We start from the raw sequence: 17573 nt of genomic DNA, 5'->3' as shown, positions 1-17573 counted from the left end.
CTGGTGCTGTCGGCTCCTCCTCCTTAGAGTAGCCCCTAAACTGTGGGGGTGCTCCTGAGCTGGGCTGTTTGCTTCCATATATACACATATCGCGTCTCGATTCCCCCCCCCCCTTATCGGGAGTTGACAGCAACAGGAACAAATGGCTCCTGCTGCTGCTGCCTCTGTGTCGTGTGAATGCAGGAAGAGGGAAGAAAAGCAATGCAGCCCAACACGGAGCTGGATCAATACAGGTCTCCGATAAGTGAAAAACATAAAACAACTATAAGGCCCTGTGTGTGTTTGTAAATCTTGTGGTGTGTGTGTGTGTATAAAAGATCTTGTCGATGGCCACTTAAGGTGTGAAAAAGCATCAGTAAAGCTGATTGGGTATTGGCACCCATTTTATCCACAGGGTCATACATTCACAGGTTTTTGCCCTACAAATGTACCGTCTGTATGCACCGTAGATGTTTCCAGTGTTTGTTATAGGGGACCAGTGTGTCCAAATTGTTCTGAAAGTGGCATTTGAAGCATAATATATCTAAGTGGCATCATAACCTTTTTGTTTTTCTGCCATGTTTCATGTTAGCCTTGGCAATGAGAAAAGAAAGCTCAACAGTATTTGCAATATGTTTTTCTCTTACGTCCTCCGACAGTCGCCGCCTCTTCATATTCGTCACATATGGGGTATTAGACTTTGCTCCGAAGGAGTAGCTAGGCAACAGAATATGTTAACATTAAAGCTTTTAACATATCCCACCCTCAAGGGGTGGTCCCCTCAGTCAATACCCTCCTACTTCCTGCAACCATATCTCAGTTTTAATGTGTAGCTTGTCAGGAGTGGCTGGCTCTCTCTGTGCTGGGGCTTTTTGCCCCAGACTTTCTTCTTTTTTGATATTTTATTTGAGTTTTCTCTCTACCTTTACTTAGCTCCACCGATTCAGTTGCTGTCCAGGTTCCTTCGCAGGTTACACTCGGAACGCAGCACGGTGATTCTGGTGGCACCGGACTGGCCTCGCCGGTCCTGGTACGCAGACCTCGTAAATCTGGCGGTCGACGCCCCGTGGCGCCTGCCTCTTCGAGACGATCTACTGTCTCAAGGACCGATATACCATCCTGCTTTACAGTCTCTGGCTTTAACGGCCTGGCTGTTGAGACCGAGGTCCTAAAGGAGAGGGGTCTCTCCCCAGAGGTCGTTCATACTTTGATCAACGCGAGGAAGTCTTCCTCGGGGAAGGTTTATTACCGTACTTGGAAGGCCTATTTTGCCTGGTGTGAGTCCAGGGGGTTTTCACCCCGCACATACTCGGTTTCCCGAGTGCTGTCCTTCCTTCAAACGGGTGTCGATCAGCGTTTGGCGCTGGCTACGATCAAGGGTCAGGTATCTGCGCTGGCCGTTCTGTTTCAACGTCCCGTGGCCTCCAACTCCTTGGTTGGCACTTTTATTCAGGGTGTGCGGCATCTGGTTCCTCCTAGGAGGGATCCTTTGCCCCCTTGGGACTTGAATCTCGTTCTGTCTGTGTTGCAACGTGCTCCTTTTGAACAGATCAGGGAGATCTCGTTGTCTATGTTGTCCAAAAAGGTCGCCTTTTTGGTGGCGATCACTTCGGCTCGCAGAGTGTTGGAGCTAGCAGCTTTGTCCTGCAAGTCTCCGTATCTGGTTGTTCATTTGGATAAGGTGGTCTTGCGACCTAATCCTTCTTTTCTACCGAAACGAGTTTCGGATTTCCATCTTAATGAGGATATTGTCTTACCTTCGCTGTGCGCGAAGCCTAAACATCCTAAGGAGGTGAGATTACATTCTCTGGATGTGGTTCGGGCGATAAGGGTTTACCTTACATCGACTGAGTCTTTTCGAAAGACGGACTCCTTGTTTGTTCTTCCTGAGGGTTCTCGGAAGGGCATGGCTGCGTCGGCCTCTACCATCGCCAAATGGATCAGGCAGACCATTGAACAGGCCTATGCTTTGCAGGGGAAGGTTCCCCCTGTGCCTGTGAAGGCGCACTCTACTAGATCTCTGAGTACGTCCTGGGCCTGTCGTCATGGGGCTTCTGTAGCCCAGGTGTGTAAGGCGGCGACCTGGTCGACCGTACACACTTTCACAAAGTTCTACAAAGTAGATGTTCAGGCATCGGCAGATGCTTCCTTTGGCCGCAAGGTTCTTAGTGCGGCGATTCCCTAGGGTCCCTTGTTGGGGACCTCTGGCTGTTGGGATAAAGTTTTATCCCCTGGTTATTTGTCTTTTCCTGGGATGTTGCTCCTGTTGAGCAATTGTTTTTTACTATAGCCCAGCTGGTTTCCTTCCTTTGGTAAGGTTCCTTTCTTTGATGCGGAGACTGCGTTGCCTTTCGGCGCGGATGTGTTTCCCTCCCCTCATGTTTGCACTGCTTTGGGACGTCCCCATATGTGACGAATATGAAGAGGCGGCGACTGTCGGAGGACGTAAGAGAAAACGGAATTTTTGTAAAATCTTACCTGTAAAATTCCTTTCTCTGAGTCCTCCGACAGTCGCCGCCCCCGCCCCTCTTTTGGGGTTTGTTTGTATACTTTACTGCTATTCCACTAAAACTGAGATATGGTTGCAGGAAGTAGGAGGGTATTGACTGAGGGGACCACCCCTTGAGGGTGGGATATGTTAAAAGCTTTATTGTTAACATATTCTGTTGCCTAGCTACTCCTTCGGAGCAAAGTCTAATACCCCATATGTGACGAATATGAAGAGGCGGCGACTGTCGGAGGACTCAGAGAAAGGAATTTTACAGGTAAGATTTTACAAAAATTCAGTTTTTCTGTTATGCTGATACTGACTTTTGAAATATTAAGGCCCCTTTCACACGGGCGGGGTGCGCCCAACGGACTCAGTTTTTGCTCAACGGGGAACGATCCGCCGATCCCTGCTGAGCAGGCGGATGACAATTCCGTCCCCGCTTACTTTGCAGAGAAGGAGCTGTAAGAGCCCCGCTCTCCTCTGTGGGAGATCGGGTGATAACGGCAGCCTGTCTATTTTTTCATCTGATCCAATCTTCCAGGCGGATGGAAAATAGGGTTTCTATCCATCCGAATTTCACAAACGGGATCGCATAGGGGTGCATGGAGCATCCGATCAGGTCCGCCTGAAAAACTGACAGGCAGACCTTATCGGAAAGCCCGTGTGAGAGGGGCCTTAGTGTGTCCAGTGTCATGCAAACACTGGATATATTGAATGTTTTGTCTGTGCAGATATCTTGGCGATTGTCATCAAAATCTAAAGGTGCATCTCTGTAGGACTGCAGGCAAGCAGCTAAATACACAGTAAGGCCCCATGCATGCACTGTAAAACTCAGTTTTTGTTTTTTTGTTTTCCTGCCCTTGAAGTCCTCTGTTATCCTATTTGTCCATGTGCACATAGATGTTTTTAGCAGTTTAGTAGCAGGGGAGTTGAGAGGATGTTTTCTGAATGCCCAATCGCATTCAGGAGAGGGAATTTTGACCCCAAAAAACACTGAATGCTGTTTAACGCATTGAGAGCTATTCTCTACAAATTGCTGCAAGGCTTGATACCAAGTCAAATTCCGGTACTTGCACTGTTTATACTAACACTGCTTGTATTTAAAATGCATTTACTGATATGTCTTTATATCTGCCAGGGTGGATTTGATTAAATAAAGTTGATTTAAATCACTGGTAAAAAAGCTTGATTTAAATCCACTCGATTTAAACCAAAATTCTTTAAAGAGCAACTGTCATCTGTCCCGCAGCGGCTCCTCCTCGGACCCGCTGTTGACTCCCCGACAGTCCTGTTCAATTTAATGGGACGGCTGGTGATGTGGCAGTGACACAAGGTGGTGGAGGTGGCGGCAGGAGGTGAGTGGATGCCCGCTAACAGGTGCTGATTTGATGATCTAAAATGACAGGTACTCTTTAAATGTAAGAACTCATTGTTGCTGGTAGTGGGAAATTGTGTGAATGCATCAATGTTATCTCAGCTTGCAGAGCTTGGATTCATTGAGTTTAGCAAAAATGTAAATATTGCAGAATATACAGCCTCATGCTACATAACTAAGCTCAATTTCATGCTGAATAAATTATTAATGCATCTTAAATAGAAAACTAGATTTTTACTCCAAAAGCGAAGTTTGATAAAAATATAAAAGCAGTTTTAAAGAAAATGAAAAAAATTAATTTTTTTATTTACTTTTTTCCACCCTAATATCTGCTTAGAGTTCAGCTTTAAGTAGATTAATGATGGATGTGTAAATGACCGCGCTACCCTAATAATTTTCTGTGGCAGTAGAAATATAAATGAAAAGTGCCTGTGCAATCTTATAACCAATGCTCATATAGTAACTTGGTGGGATAAATGAATAATGTATTACTGTGAAATACCGTGATTCCTCTTAAAGTGCAACGTGCTGAATAATAAATATATTGTAAAATATAACACTCAAAAAATAGATATAATAAATATATAAATGTCCAATGCAATCAAGTCCATAAAGTGAATACAAAAAATTGTGCAAAAAACGTGCTCAAAACACTGCCGGTGTGGGGATGAAAGTGCTGCGTGCCGGTGATCCTTTGGGTTCTCACTCTGTGCTCAGGGGTAAGGTAGCACACTTACCGGAAGGTGTGGATTCCAATGGCATACGCCAAAAGGAATCGAAATCGCTTTGTCTGCTGCTCCTGTATATCGATAGGTGGGTGGACGGTCTCCTTATGGATATAGGTAAGCGTTCCGCATGGAAGAAAGAAGGTAGAAGCTCCTCATAGTGTAAAAAGGTTTTTCCTTTTATTAGACTTCAACTGTACTGTGATCATTCCAGGACTAGTCTAGATCCATAGGCGGCAGGCTCTGGACGGAGGGTGTTCCTGGTTCCAGGTGGAGAAGCGTCCCTGTGGATGTGGAGAGAGGAGTGTGCTTGGAAAGTGTTGCACCTGCTGAGTTTTCTCCGTCTCAGACAGATCCCCCTGACGGAGAAAACTCAGCAGGTGCAACACTTTCCAAGCACACTCCTCTCTCCACATCCACAGGGACGCTTCTCCACCTGGAACCAGGAACACCCTCCGTCCAGAGCCTGCCGCCTATGGATCTAGACTAGTCCTGGAATGATCACAGTACAGTTGAAGTCTAATAAAAGGAAAAACCTTTTTACACTATGAGGAGCTTCTACCTTCTTTCTTCCATGCGGAACGCTTACCTATATCTATAAGGAGACCGTCCACCCACCTATCGATATACAGGAGCAGCAGACAAAGCGATTTCGATTCCTTTTGGCGTATGCCATTGGAATCCACACCTTCCGGTAAGTGTGCTACCTTACCCCTGGGCACAGAGTGAGAACCCAAGGATCACCGGCACGCAGCACTTTCATCCCCACACCGGCAGTGTTTTGAGCACGTTTTTTGCACAATTTTTTGTATTCACTTTATGGACTTGATTGCATTGGACATTTATATATTTATTATATCTATTTTTTGAGTGTTATATTTTACAATATATTTATTATTCAGCACGTTGCACTTTAAGAGGAATCACGGTATTTCACAGTAATACATTATTCATTTATCCCACCAAGTTACTATATGAGCATTGGTTATAAGATTGCACAGGCAGTTTTCATTTATATTTATACTGCCACAGAAAATTATTAGGGTAGCGCGGTCATTTACACATCCATCATTTACCTATGAGATCACTACTTTGGTAGTGTTCTTGAATACTTGCTGCTTCCCAAAATACCATAAATAAATACCTAGGTGCGAGTATACCACCGTTTTTCATTTAAGTAGATTACCCTTGAACACAATAGATTTTTTTTATAACAGCTAGAACAAACATAACAGAGGTTATGAGATATATGGTAAATACATTTTTCAGATTTTACTCACTATTTTTTTGACCTGCCGTGCTGTATAATGTTTAGTAAAAAAGACTAAATTGCCCTTTAATTTAACACCACAATTCAAGTGCAATGTATGTGTAAGGGCTCTTTCACACACACTGTCCGTCGGACGGACTCTGTTTTTCTCAGCAGGGGATCGAACCGCCAATCCCCCGCAGAGCAGGAGGATGACAGCTGTGTCTCTGCGCTGTGTGCGGAGACACAGCTGTCAGTTCCCCATGCATCTCTATGGGGGAAATCGGATGGGAACGGACCGTCGGTCCGTTCTCATCCGATCCGCTGGACGGATGGAAAAGGGGGTTTCCATCCATCCAGATTTGACTTATCGGATCGGATGTCAGCGGACATGTCTCCGCTGACATCCGTCGCCCCATAGAGATGCATGGGGGGACCGTTCAGATCCGCCAAAAAAACTGACAGGCGGATCTGAACGGTCCGCCTGTGTGAAAGGGGCCTTACTGTTCGTTGTTAATTGCAGCCCAGTGCACATAAAGTGTGCTACAGCTCATCTGATCACATAGATGCAGGCGCTTTTATTGCAGTGGGATACATGTTGACGATTGGAGCAGGGCATGCATTAGGTGTGTTCAAAAAAAATCCTCCAAACTGCACAAAAAAGTGTGTATTAAATAGCACAGTGCAGGGAAGTGCACAGGCCCTAAAGCTAGGTGCACATGGACCAAAAATCAGCCGAAAGTCTGCCAGTAACTGCTGAACCAACCTTTGGCTGATTTTTGGCCCATGTGTACCTAGCTTAAGGGACTGTACACATCCCAACACTGTGTATAGCGCCCTCACCTAACAGAAGCCACTCTCACATTCTGCTTCTGTCCAACAACAAGCATGTAAGAAAACTAGCAACCGATCAGCATCTGCCATTGGCTGCAAGTGCTGACTGGTTTGTTCTGGTGCGATGGGGCGTTGGGGTTTTTTCAGAACACAATAGCACCGTAGGGAAATCGCTGTACTAACAAAAAGCTGCTATATTACACTCGCAAAAGTTTACTGGCGGCATCCATCCCAAATTATTGTAGAAAAACAGGGAAGAGTTCCCTACGTAGGATTTCCCCAAGGAAATGGGGGAAGGGGATGTTTGATGCCTGAAAAGTAGCGGAATCTGTATGGAATGTATGAGGCAATAGATATAAAATAAATGAACTTTATTTCAAAACTTCATAAACAATCTTGTATTTAGCTTTTCAAACACATTTAAAATATAACATACGTTTATATAAAACCTCAGTACAATGTCAAGAAGAGGCAGATACCACATAGACGTATATAAAGAGCAAGGAGTATATCTCTAGATAGGACCCAAACCCCTACGCGTTTCAGCTTGATAAAGTCTTCCTCGGGGTATATTGGTCCACAGCTCCTTGTAAAGCATATGTACATGCATGGTACAAAGAACAGGTAAGTAATATACATATGCATCACAGATATAGACGCATTTGGGACATATATACATATAGGTAAAACACTTAAATAAATATGTGGTCCACTCAGCCTTATATCCTAAAGTACCGACTGTATGAGTTGTACAGTCCTGATGGCCCAGGGATGCACCAGGACAGTGGCCCTCACCCAGGAACCACAAGGGGCAGGGGCAAAACCGGACAGATGCAGACCTGGCGGACAAGAAATGGGAAGGAGAGAAAAAAGAACGCAGAGAAGAAAGAAGGAAAAACCTTGTGAAAACCATCCCGCAAAGGAAAAAAGGAATATTAAATGTAAAAATATATGAAAAGTTTTATTGGTAACTGACGTACCTATTTTTCCTTAGTTTAAAGCCCAATGGTGAAGATTAGGGATGCACCGAAATGAAAATTCTGGGCCGAAACCGAAAATGCAGGATGCCCTTGGCCAAAAACCGAAAATTACTTTTTCCCCCAAATAATTTTAAAATAGATAGAAGAGGGGCATACACCAAAAACAGGCAGCGACGTACACCTGTCGCTGCCACCCTGTCAGTATATGTACTGTGACGGATGGCAAGAGGTTAATTTAATTAACGATGGTATTTGTATTATGCAGAATGAGGGGGTTAATGTATTGTCACTGATGCATTAGTGACCGACCAGTGGCAGTTAATTAACCCCTTTTGTGCTGCACAAGTGCAACCAGTATCAGTGTTAATTAACACTGGTTGCACTGATACTGGTTGCACTAATGCAGCACAAAGGGGTTAATTAACTGCCACTGGTCGGTCGCTAATGCATCAGTGACCAGCAGTGGCCTCAGCTCCCCCCCCCCCCCCCCCAGTGCCTCAGAGTCCCCCTCGGCAGTACACCCCCCCCCCCCCGCCTCAGCGTCCCTCCCCATCCCAAGGATGCGATCTCCTTACTCTCACTCTGCTTCTCCGGTGCTCTTCCAGTTTCAAAAGACCCGCCTCTGGCCGGCAGCCCGCCTCCCTGTGATGTCACTACTACTACTACGATCTGTGCATGAATGTACTAACACACCGGGTGGGCGAGTGGCCACTAATAGCTATAACTATGTGAGCGCTTCACTTCCCTGTCAGAGGAGATACCAGCATGACAGGGAAGTGAAGCGCTCACATAGTTATAGCTATTAGCGGCCGCCCTCCCACTCGGTGTGTCAGTTCATTCATACACACGTAGTAGGGACATCGAGAGGCAGGCGGCCGGCCAGAGGACTTTTCAAACCTGCGCTGCGCCCTCCTTCTTCCTCACTGCGGCCATTATTTTGGCATTTTTAACCCATTTTCGGCCGAAAATTTGGGTGGCTGAAGTTTCGGTGCATCCCTAGTGAAGAGCCTCTATATTTTAAAGAGACCTATTAAGGGTCCTAGAAAAGGAAAAAAGTCACCCAGGAGAGTCTAACTAACAACCTTAGTTCATATCTTAAAAAAAAAAAAAAAAAAAAAGAGGGGGAGGAACGGAGAAGGCAAAGAGTCTTAAAAAAATACTCACAAATAAGTAATAGGGGACAAAGTAGGAATGGAATAGTGATAAGAAAGTTACCGGTGTCGGCCTGCAGCATTCATACATCCCCACAAAAATGGGGAATGAAAGTGCAGGCCAGGTGTAGAGGTATATAAGGTGATAATGAGACCGCCCATAGACCAAAGTCACCACCAGGGAGTGATTCCGTTTTATATAAATGTATGTTATATTTTAAATGTGTTTGAAAAGCTATATACAAGATTGTTTATGAAGTTTTGAAATAAAGTTAATTTCTTTTATATCTATTGCCTCATACATTCCATACGGATTCAGCTACTTTTCAGGCATCACAAACATCCCCTTCCCCCGTTTCCTTGGGGAAATCCCATGTAGAGATCTCTTCGCTGTTTCTCGCTGTACATTGCATAGTCAGAACTGCGATCTCAGTTTTTTTTGTTCAGCCCACTCGGTTAAACAAACAAAAACTTCCTGTGTGTAACAGGCTTGAAGATCTTTATTCATTTCGTTACTGTATAAAAAAAAAACCCTCTTATGTACCATTACTGGGCAGTACTCTGCAGGTTATAATGTACTTTTTTTTTTTTTTTATAATGCAAAGGCCATTAACTTGTCCTTAATTATTAGAATAACGTGCTCAAAGACACACTAGCGTTCCTATGTTTTACTTTTAACTGGGACACAGAGCTGGGAAGATGAGGTATATTTTTCATGAAATGAACAATGAAAGGATTAGGGTTTCAGCAGTGGTGAAGGTAACCTGGATCCTATTATACTTTAGCAGATCAGGTACCTCTGTGGGCATTCATAATTTAACAGGCAAAATGAAAATTTCACATTGCACTATTTTCAGTTGCTGATTTGTCTTATAATTGTTTGAATATTAACATTTCTTGTGTAACAAATAATTTTGAAAGGAATGCTGTGACCGTTGTGTATGGGAACTGCCAATGCTAATCTTCCGAAAATACTAGTCATGCTCTATCCCAGAATAAAGTGTGCAGTTCATAAGTTCTGACTTTGCTTGAACATTTTAGAAGTTGCATATTGATTTGCGTTACTGAAAAAATTCAGGGACAGCTTGAGTATTAGGATTTGCAGAGGAAAGCCTCCCATGTTTAGTGACTGCTTTACAAAATATTTTAATTGCCTGCTACAGTTACAGTATTAAAAATTGTAAAAAAAAAATAATTATCGCTGCAGGGTTTTTGTTAATAACATGTGTCGAGTAAAACCCTTTATAGATCCTAATACCAATACTAAGCCAATACTAATTTTCCGGACACTCTTCAGTCCGATAGCCTATATTAAATGCTGATATTCTGTACATTTAATGTTTTTATTTTTACACTCCTTTTTTAAACTTTTTTTTTTTTTTGATCACTTTTATTGCTGTCACAGGAATGTAAGCATCCCTTGTAACTAATACAGTGACAGGTACTCTTTATGAAGGGATCTGCAAGACCCCAAACCCCTCCTCTGCACTTAAAAGCATTCAAAACAGCCAAACTTGGCGGTTTTGAATGCTGTATTTAAAAAAAAAAAAAAAAAAAAAAAAAAATGGCACATTTAAGGCTACAGTAACCGGAAGTCATGACTACTACTTGGGATACCTGATCAGAGCCGATTTATTGGGGTCATCCGCCGGCTTTTTGTTTTGGGTCTCCCGTTTGGATGGAAGACCCGGGTGGAGTGGGGGAGACTTCCCTCCTGCTGCTTGTAATAACAGCTGATTGGCTGCATTGGCTGTTAAAAAGCTGACCGTCGGCTCTAGAAAATGGTACCGGGGTGATGCCTGTAGCTGCAGGCATCACTCCAACCACTTGAAGCTAAATTGGCCATATCAGCAAGTTTGTTACCAATACTTAAAAAAAAAAAAAAAAAAAAAAAAAAACTGAAAATCGGCCCCACCGATAATCGGTCGATCCCTTATGCAAAGAGTCAGTTAGAGCTTAGTCGCATAGCTGGTCCTGGCAGTATACCACCCAGAACAGCCTTTTTATGTTCAATTAGCAGACGGGTGTTTATGTTCAGCTGCAGACAAGGTAGCCTGTGCAACTCAATGACAGGCTGATATGGTCCATGGCTGTTCACATGCAACCACTCGAAGTGATTCTATACAGCTAGGAACAAATGGCTCTGTATGCAGGTTGTTTGTATTCTCGGATCACAAGTAAACCTCTATGTGCAATTGCATGCATACAGATTCATGTATCCGATACCAATTTGTAGTTACTGAGCGACTGCAGCTGAACACCTGGTCTTGCCTGCCATAGACATATACCAATCTGGGTGATGAACAGTTGTGAATGAGCCCTCCTTTTCAGGTTAAGGGCCAATTCACACTGCAATCGCAGAGCAGCTGGAGCGATTCAGCACTCCGACTGCTCTGCGTTGCCGGCTAGCTTTTAGTGCCCCGCTTTCATTGAAGTGTACAAAACATACATGTCACTGCAATGTGGGGTGGTGTGCTGCCTGATATTGCAGTGCGATCTGGGCCAGTGTGCTGTGCTAAAATGCAGCATGTCTGCATTTTATTGCAGCGCCAGGCTGCGTTACAGAATGGGACACATAAGAAGCCATGTGATCGTCTGTCACCACACAGTGAATTGGCCCTTACTGAAGCTGCTAAATTTGGCATGGACATGTATGCTTCAATGAGCTCTGAACTAAAAGGGTTAAAGTACATCTGTCATAAGAGAAATATACGGCCTGATCTCTAACAATGCCACTTACTGGCTATTCTGCAGCAACGTTAAAGGAGAAAAATGTCTAAACTTGTTTGGCCATACTTCTCTGGGTCACAGGAGTGCACTTTGTTCTGTGCTTCTGTGATGCTGATTCAGCTGACAGTGGGCTTAAAGCCTGCTGTTGGCTGAAGTCAGAGCTGGTCCAGGTTCTGTAGTGATCCCGACAATGTCAGGATCCACCCAGATGCTTAACCAGTAGCTGGCTCAGCCTCTCTGTGCGCCGCTGAAAGCCTGAGCCAGTTGCTCCTGTCTCTTCTACCTGCCTGGTGCAACTCGCAGTGCTAGGACTGACAGCTTAGTGAAGACAGAGTGCTCAGTGGTCATGCAATTGCTTGGTTGTCATCATTAGAGCTGGTGTGGGGTACAGGCCGATGCTGCATCCACATAAACCAGGTCCATGAATTAAAATTTGTGGCAGTCCGATGAGTAAAATTTTCTTCCAGCAGAGGTCTGAATCACACGTTTGTGTGAAGACTCCTGTACATCACAGCCCCCCTTATATCACAATCCTGTTCTTACATCAGTGTCCTCAGTCCTTTTGCACATCAGCCCCCCACTTCACATCAGTTTTCCCTTCAATGTAGTGTTCTTAGGCCCCCTTCACATCACCCTCTTCACAGTAGTTTGCTGAATCACCTTTATATAACACAGCCTATTTATTCAAAGCAGTTCTCCCTCCCCCCTTTTAAAGACGTCACCCCACAGTACTGTCCTCTGCCCACCCCCATGCTGTTGTCATAGATGCAGTATGCATTTTAGCATAGTCCTAGATGCAGTATGCATTTTAGCATAGTCCTGCTGAAATATGTCTAGATAGGAGCAATATGCTGCTCTAAAACCTGGATATATCTTTCAGCATTGATGGTGCCTTTCCATATGTGCAAGCTGTCCATTCCATACTCCTTATTAACCCCCATACCATCAGAGATGCAGGCTTTTGAAGTAAGCACCGATAAGCCGCAAGGTCCCTCCTCTGTAGTCCAGGGGACAATGGCGCTCATAGTGGCCAAAAAGAATGTCAAATTTAAATTTGTCTGACCATAGAACAGTTTTCCACTTTTCAACACCATTTTAAATGAGCTTTGGCCACCCGGAGAAGTTGGCCGCGTTTCTGGATGATGTTCAGAGATGGCTGCTTCTTTGCATGTCTGACCTTTACCTTGCATTTTTGGACGGCACAGCGAACTGTTTAGACAGGGCTTTTTTGAAGTATTCCTGAGTCCATGCAGTGGTGTCAATCACAGAATCATGTCGTGTTTTTTTTTTTTTTTATGCAGTGCGTGCATTCGATATTGCGTTTCGGCCTTGTCTTTGGTGCATAGAGATTTTTCCAGACAGAAAAGTCATTGCAGTTTTAGATTGAGGAACATTATTTTGAACTTGTTCAACAATTTTTAGCCTCAGCTTTTTACAGATTGTGGAACCTCTCATCTTTACTTTGGAGACACTCTGACTCGCTAAGATGCTCTTTTTTTATACCCAATCATGTTGCTGACCTGTTGCCAGTAAACAGAATTAGTTTGCAGAATCCTAATCCTGCTCTTCCATATTATTACCTTTTACTGGCTTTTTGTTGCTATGTCCCAACATTTTTTGATACTTATTGTTGCCCTCAATTCCAAAATTAATTTTTTTTTTCTCAGTTCTCAGGGGGTTATGTCCAGTATTGAGTTGGTTAAGCATTTGATATGTTTTCTATTGTGAATAAAATATGGCTTTGAGATTTGCAAATAATTGCATTCTGATTTTGTCAGTTTAACACAGAGTGCTAACTTTTTGGAGATTGGGTTGTACTTTTAATGTAACTAAGGTCTTTGTCAGCATTACGTCTAAAGAGACTATTGATGACTCACAGCTTTGCCAATATGAGAAATCCGGTTTGCTGTGTTCTGCTGAGTCAGCGGTGTCCTCCTCCCTGCACTCAGTTCTCTGTTCCTGTTTAAACCTTAATCACTTCCTGTTGATTAAAGTGGCTGTGATTGGATGATTCAGGATAGCTTAAGGCTCGCACACACTTGACAAAAATCGGACGAAATATCCTCCGATTTTTTTCTCTCTCGTGCTCAGCTGTCATAACCGTTTTTAGTTGACCATGCATAATGTTCACGAAATTTCTCGTCCGTCTTTTTTTTTTTGGGACATTTGTTCCTAGACTTCCGGGTCGTCGGCAACTTCAGATCATGCGTGGTCGTATCCGATTTTTTGCGGATGTACTGCATACACATTAAACGTAAATTGGGCGTCTGGGGATGGATGATAAAAAATTTTGGTGTTTGTCCCTCCTTTTTTTTTTTTTTTTTTTTTCGTTGAAAATGTCGGCATTGGCTGCTGAAAGTTTATGTACACACTAGTCGAAAATCGTACAATTTTTACCTCGGACGGGAATTTTCGGCAGGTTTTCTACGTGTGTGTGTGTGTGTGTGTGTGTGTGTGTGTGTGTGTGTGTGTGTGTACCCCACTTTAGTTTTATATTTTGTGGGAGTTGTAGTGTATTCACGCTTAACCATGGTCCTCCTGCCTTAGCATGCATTTAAATAGTTCTGAACGCTGGGGGTGGGAAAGATCGGCTGATAAGGTGACCACTGTGATTGGCTGTCACAGTGGTCAGTTGATCGGGAGCCAGCCCCTCTAGCTGCGGATCATTAGCGAGGAACAATGGTTGTATTTCACAGCTTGGTGGCTGTGCTGGGAACATGCCCTGCCATACGAAATTCGAGCGGTTGTGACCTTACCAGCACCACCCAGCTTAACCATGTTCAGTTAAAATGTTGATGAGTTTGGTGGAAAATTGTTGGCCTAACAATGCCTACACCATATCTGATGTGACCACTGCTATGGTAATCAGACAGCCATAAGTGTCAGAGGTTATCAGAATACAGTAGCCGATGGGGGAGATTCCTCTGTTCCTCCAATATTTAGCATAGATCTGGGAATCTGCATTCTCATCCAGCTTGTGGCCTGCATTTAAAAAGTCTACACGTATAGCTAGCCCTAGTTTATACTTGGTGACAGGCCAAGAATTTATTTTCTCTAGGTGGTGGTTTTAGTGCCTGCTTGGTAAATGCACCAAACATAAATCTGGCTGCAGAGAATACGGAGCCCCCCCAGGCACAGGACATGGTACTGCCTCTACACAGCGAAGTTGTTTTAACTTATTACTGAACTCTGTATTACCATTCATTTATCTGCTAATTTTACATTTTTTTTTTTTTCTTTCTTGCAGGATGACACATACACAGAAAGTTACATCAGTACAATTGGTGTGGATTTTAAAATCAGGACTATAGAACTAGATGGGAAAACAATTAAACTTCAGATAGTAAGTAACAAAGTATTGTTCTGATGACTTGAATTGTTGATTGCTACATTGTTGGAGCCATCTCGGAAAGGTTAAAATGTATGTCCTTCTAGAATTTTTTCTTTCTTCGTATTTAAAGCATCGCATACTAGCACGTTATGAAATACTTACCTTTAAAACGAAGCCCCCGCACGGTTGCCCTGGACACCGCTGAGGGAGCTGACATGTTCCCTCGGCAGCTCCAGCTCTGCGAGTGGCCAGAGCCGCAATGACGTCACTCCCGCGCAGGAGTTCACTTTTTGGCAAGGAGCTCTGAAGGTCCGGGAAGATAAGCCGGATCTTCAGAGCGCATGCACCGCTGGTGTCAGTGGCTGTATGCAGGGTGAATATCTCCTAAACAGTGCAGGTTTAAGAGATATTAATTTTACTAGGGATGCACCGAAATTTTTGGCCGAAAATGGGCCTATCCCATTTCGGCCGAAAATAGGTTAAAAATGCCGAAATTAATGGCCGCCGTGAGGAAGGAGGAGGGTGCAGCGCAGGTTTGAAAAGTCCCTGATTCTCCTGCCTGCAGGATAGGAGAATCAGGCCGGTGGCTGCAGCGGAGCGCCTGTGACACCTCGTCTCTCACACAGCCCAGCAGCGAGTACTCACCCCTCCCAGACACGGACAGGAGAGGAGAAAGGCATACAGCTCCTCCTCCTCCCCCTCCCACCCCAGTTTTTCTGTGTCTGCCCGGGCCCGCCCACTCTCCTATCTCGGCGTATGTCTGTGCAGGACAGAGAGAGGGATGTGGGCGGGAAATATGAAGAACAGCAAGCAGCTACACATTCCAAGCCTCATGAATGATACCTGAGCCATCCAGCCTCCGCCTCGCCCTCGGACCTTGAATGAGTGAGCACTGCATTTACACTTTTCATTACGCATAACTTAACTGTCCCTATCTCCCTCCCTTGTCTCCCCTATCTGCTACCCCCCCCCCCCCTTCTGTTCTTCCAAGTTCCATTGAGCACTTATGCAACCCATGCATTGACTGCTTTTTTTTTATTTGTTTGATCATTATGCTGAAGAAAAAAAAAAAAGGAGCAGAGTGAGAGTAAGGAGATTGCATCCTTGGGATGCGGAGGGACGCTGAGCCAGTGGGGTGGGGGAGGGTTAGCTGGGCAGCTTACATATGGAATTAGTATTATGCAGCATGAGGGGGTTAATATATTGCCACTGCTGGTCACTGATGCATTAGTGACCGACCAGTGGCAGTTAATTAACCCCTTTGTGCTGCATTAGTGCAACCAGTATCAGTGTTAATTAACACCGGTTGCACTGATACTGGTTGCACTAATGCAGCACAAAGGGGTTAATTAACTGCCACTGGTCGGTCACTAATTCATTAGTGACCAGCAGTGGCAATACATTAACCCCCTCATGCTGCATAATACAAATACCATTGGTAATTAAATTAACCTCTTGCCAACCCGTCACAGTACATATACTGTGTCAGGGTGGCAGCGACAGGTGTACATCGCTGCCTGTTTTTGGTGTATGCCCCTCTTCTATCTATGTTAAAATTATTTGGGGGAAAAAGTAATTTTCGTTTTCGGCCAAGGGCATCCTGCATTTTCGGTTTCGGTCCAGAATTTTCATTTCGGTGCATCCCTAAATTTTACCTACATGTAAGCTGCCCTTATAGGCTTACCTGATGGTAAAAACTAAAAAGTGGAGTATACTACCGCTTTAATAGAGCAGAAGACTAGAACCCCTGTAAAAATTATTTTTTTCTTGGCTCTGTCGATATTTTGTTGGATTCCCTTTTTCTGTCCTGCTATAAATGTCCTTCCATACTGGAAGTGAGTAACCCTCCAACCACAACACAGACAGAGATAAAAAAAAAATATTTTTTTGTTTAAGCCGAACTAAACCCGTTTCAAAAAACTGTTTCATTTCAAGACATGCTGGGATTGCTAGTTTGTGTCCTCAACCAAACTGTCAAACTATTAAATGTCTGGTCTCATAACTGATCATATATGCAGAACTTTTACAGCTGCAGATCAAACAAAGGCAACTTTCTTGGCTGCAAAGCATAGGAGGGTTTAGATTTGCTCTAAAGCAGAACTTTACCCATAACAGCTTGATAAATAATGTTTAGCAAGCAACACACATTGCACATTAATACACTACCAAAATTATTGTGTGCTATAAACTGCCTACAGCATTGTTCCTGTATCTTCTTGCTGGAGGCTGCCATTTTGATTAAGCTCTGAGCCCCTGAACACAAGTAAATCACAATTTCACGGGTTCAGAAAACCGTTGCATTCCTAACTGCCATATTTGCTTGTGTCTTTAACCAAACTGTCAAACCATCAAATGGTTGGAGTCATAACTGATCATATGTGTAGCATCATGGCAGTTGCAGATCAAACAAAAGCCGCTTCCTTGGCTGTAAAGGATAGGATTTTTTAATTTTTCTTTAAGGCTGTCAGCAGGTCGGCCTCTACAAATTCAGCACAGTGCCTAAAAATAGAAGGCAAATGAGCATGTGCAGAATAGGATAAAACTGTGTATTACTGGATTGTAGGCTGTAAAATAGGCTCTTATTTTTAATGTTTTGCATAACTTTACTTGCAAAAGTGGCCACCCTAAAGTGATCTAGCATGGCTTAATTTTCTGACCAAAATTCCATGAAGTACAGAAGGGCTAGAACATCTTTTTGCTTTTAATTGCTGTCTGTGTCTTAGTTGCA

The 17573-nt window shown here is 43.8% G+C and overlaps 1 protein-coding gene across 1 annotated transcript in view; it reads left to right on the top strand.

Annotated features, from left to right (window-relative positions):
• Positions 1–17573, top strand: part of RAB1A (RAB1A, member RAS oncogene family) — a 113281-nt gene that overhangs the window by 61796 nt on the left and 33912 nt on the right. The window contains exon 3 of the mRNA XM_082249755.1: positions 14762–14857. Coding sequence (XP_082105881.1) covers positions 14762–14857 — 96 coding nt within the window. The remainder of the gene's footprint in view (positions 1–14761; positions 14858–17573) is intronic.

The sequence above is a fragment of the Pelophylax lessonae genome (genome assembly GCF_965119305.1).
Source record: "Pelophylax lessonae genome assembly, chromosome: 3".
NCBI classification, from domain to species: Eukaryota; Metazoa; Chordata; class Amphibia; order Anura; family Ranidae; genus Pelophylax; species Pelophylax lessonae.
This window is presented reverse-complemented; position numbering and strand designations above follow the sequence as displayed.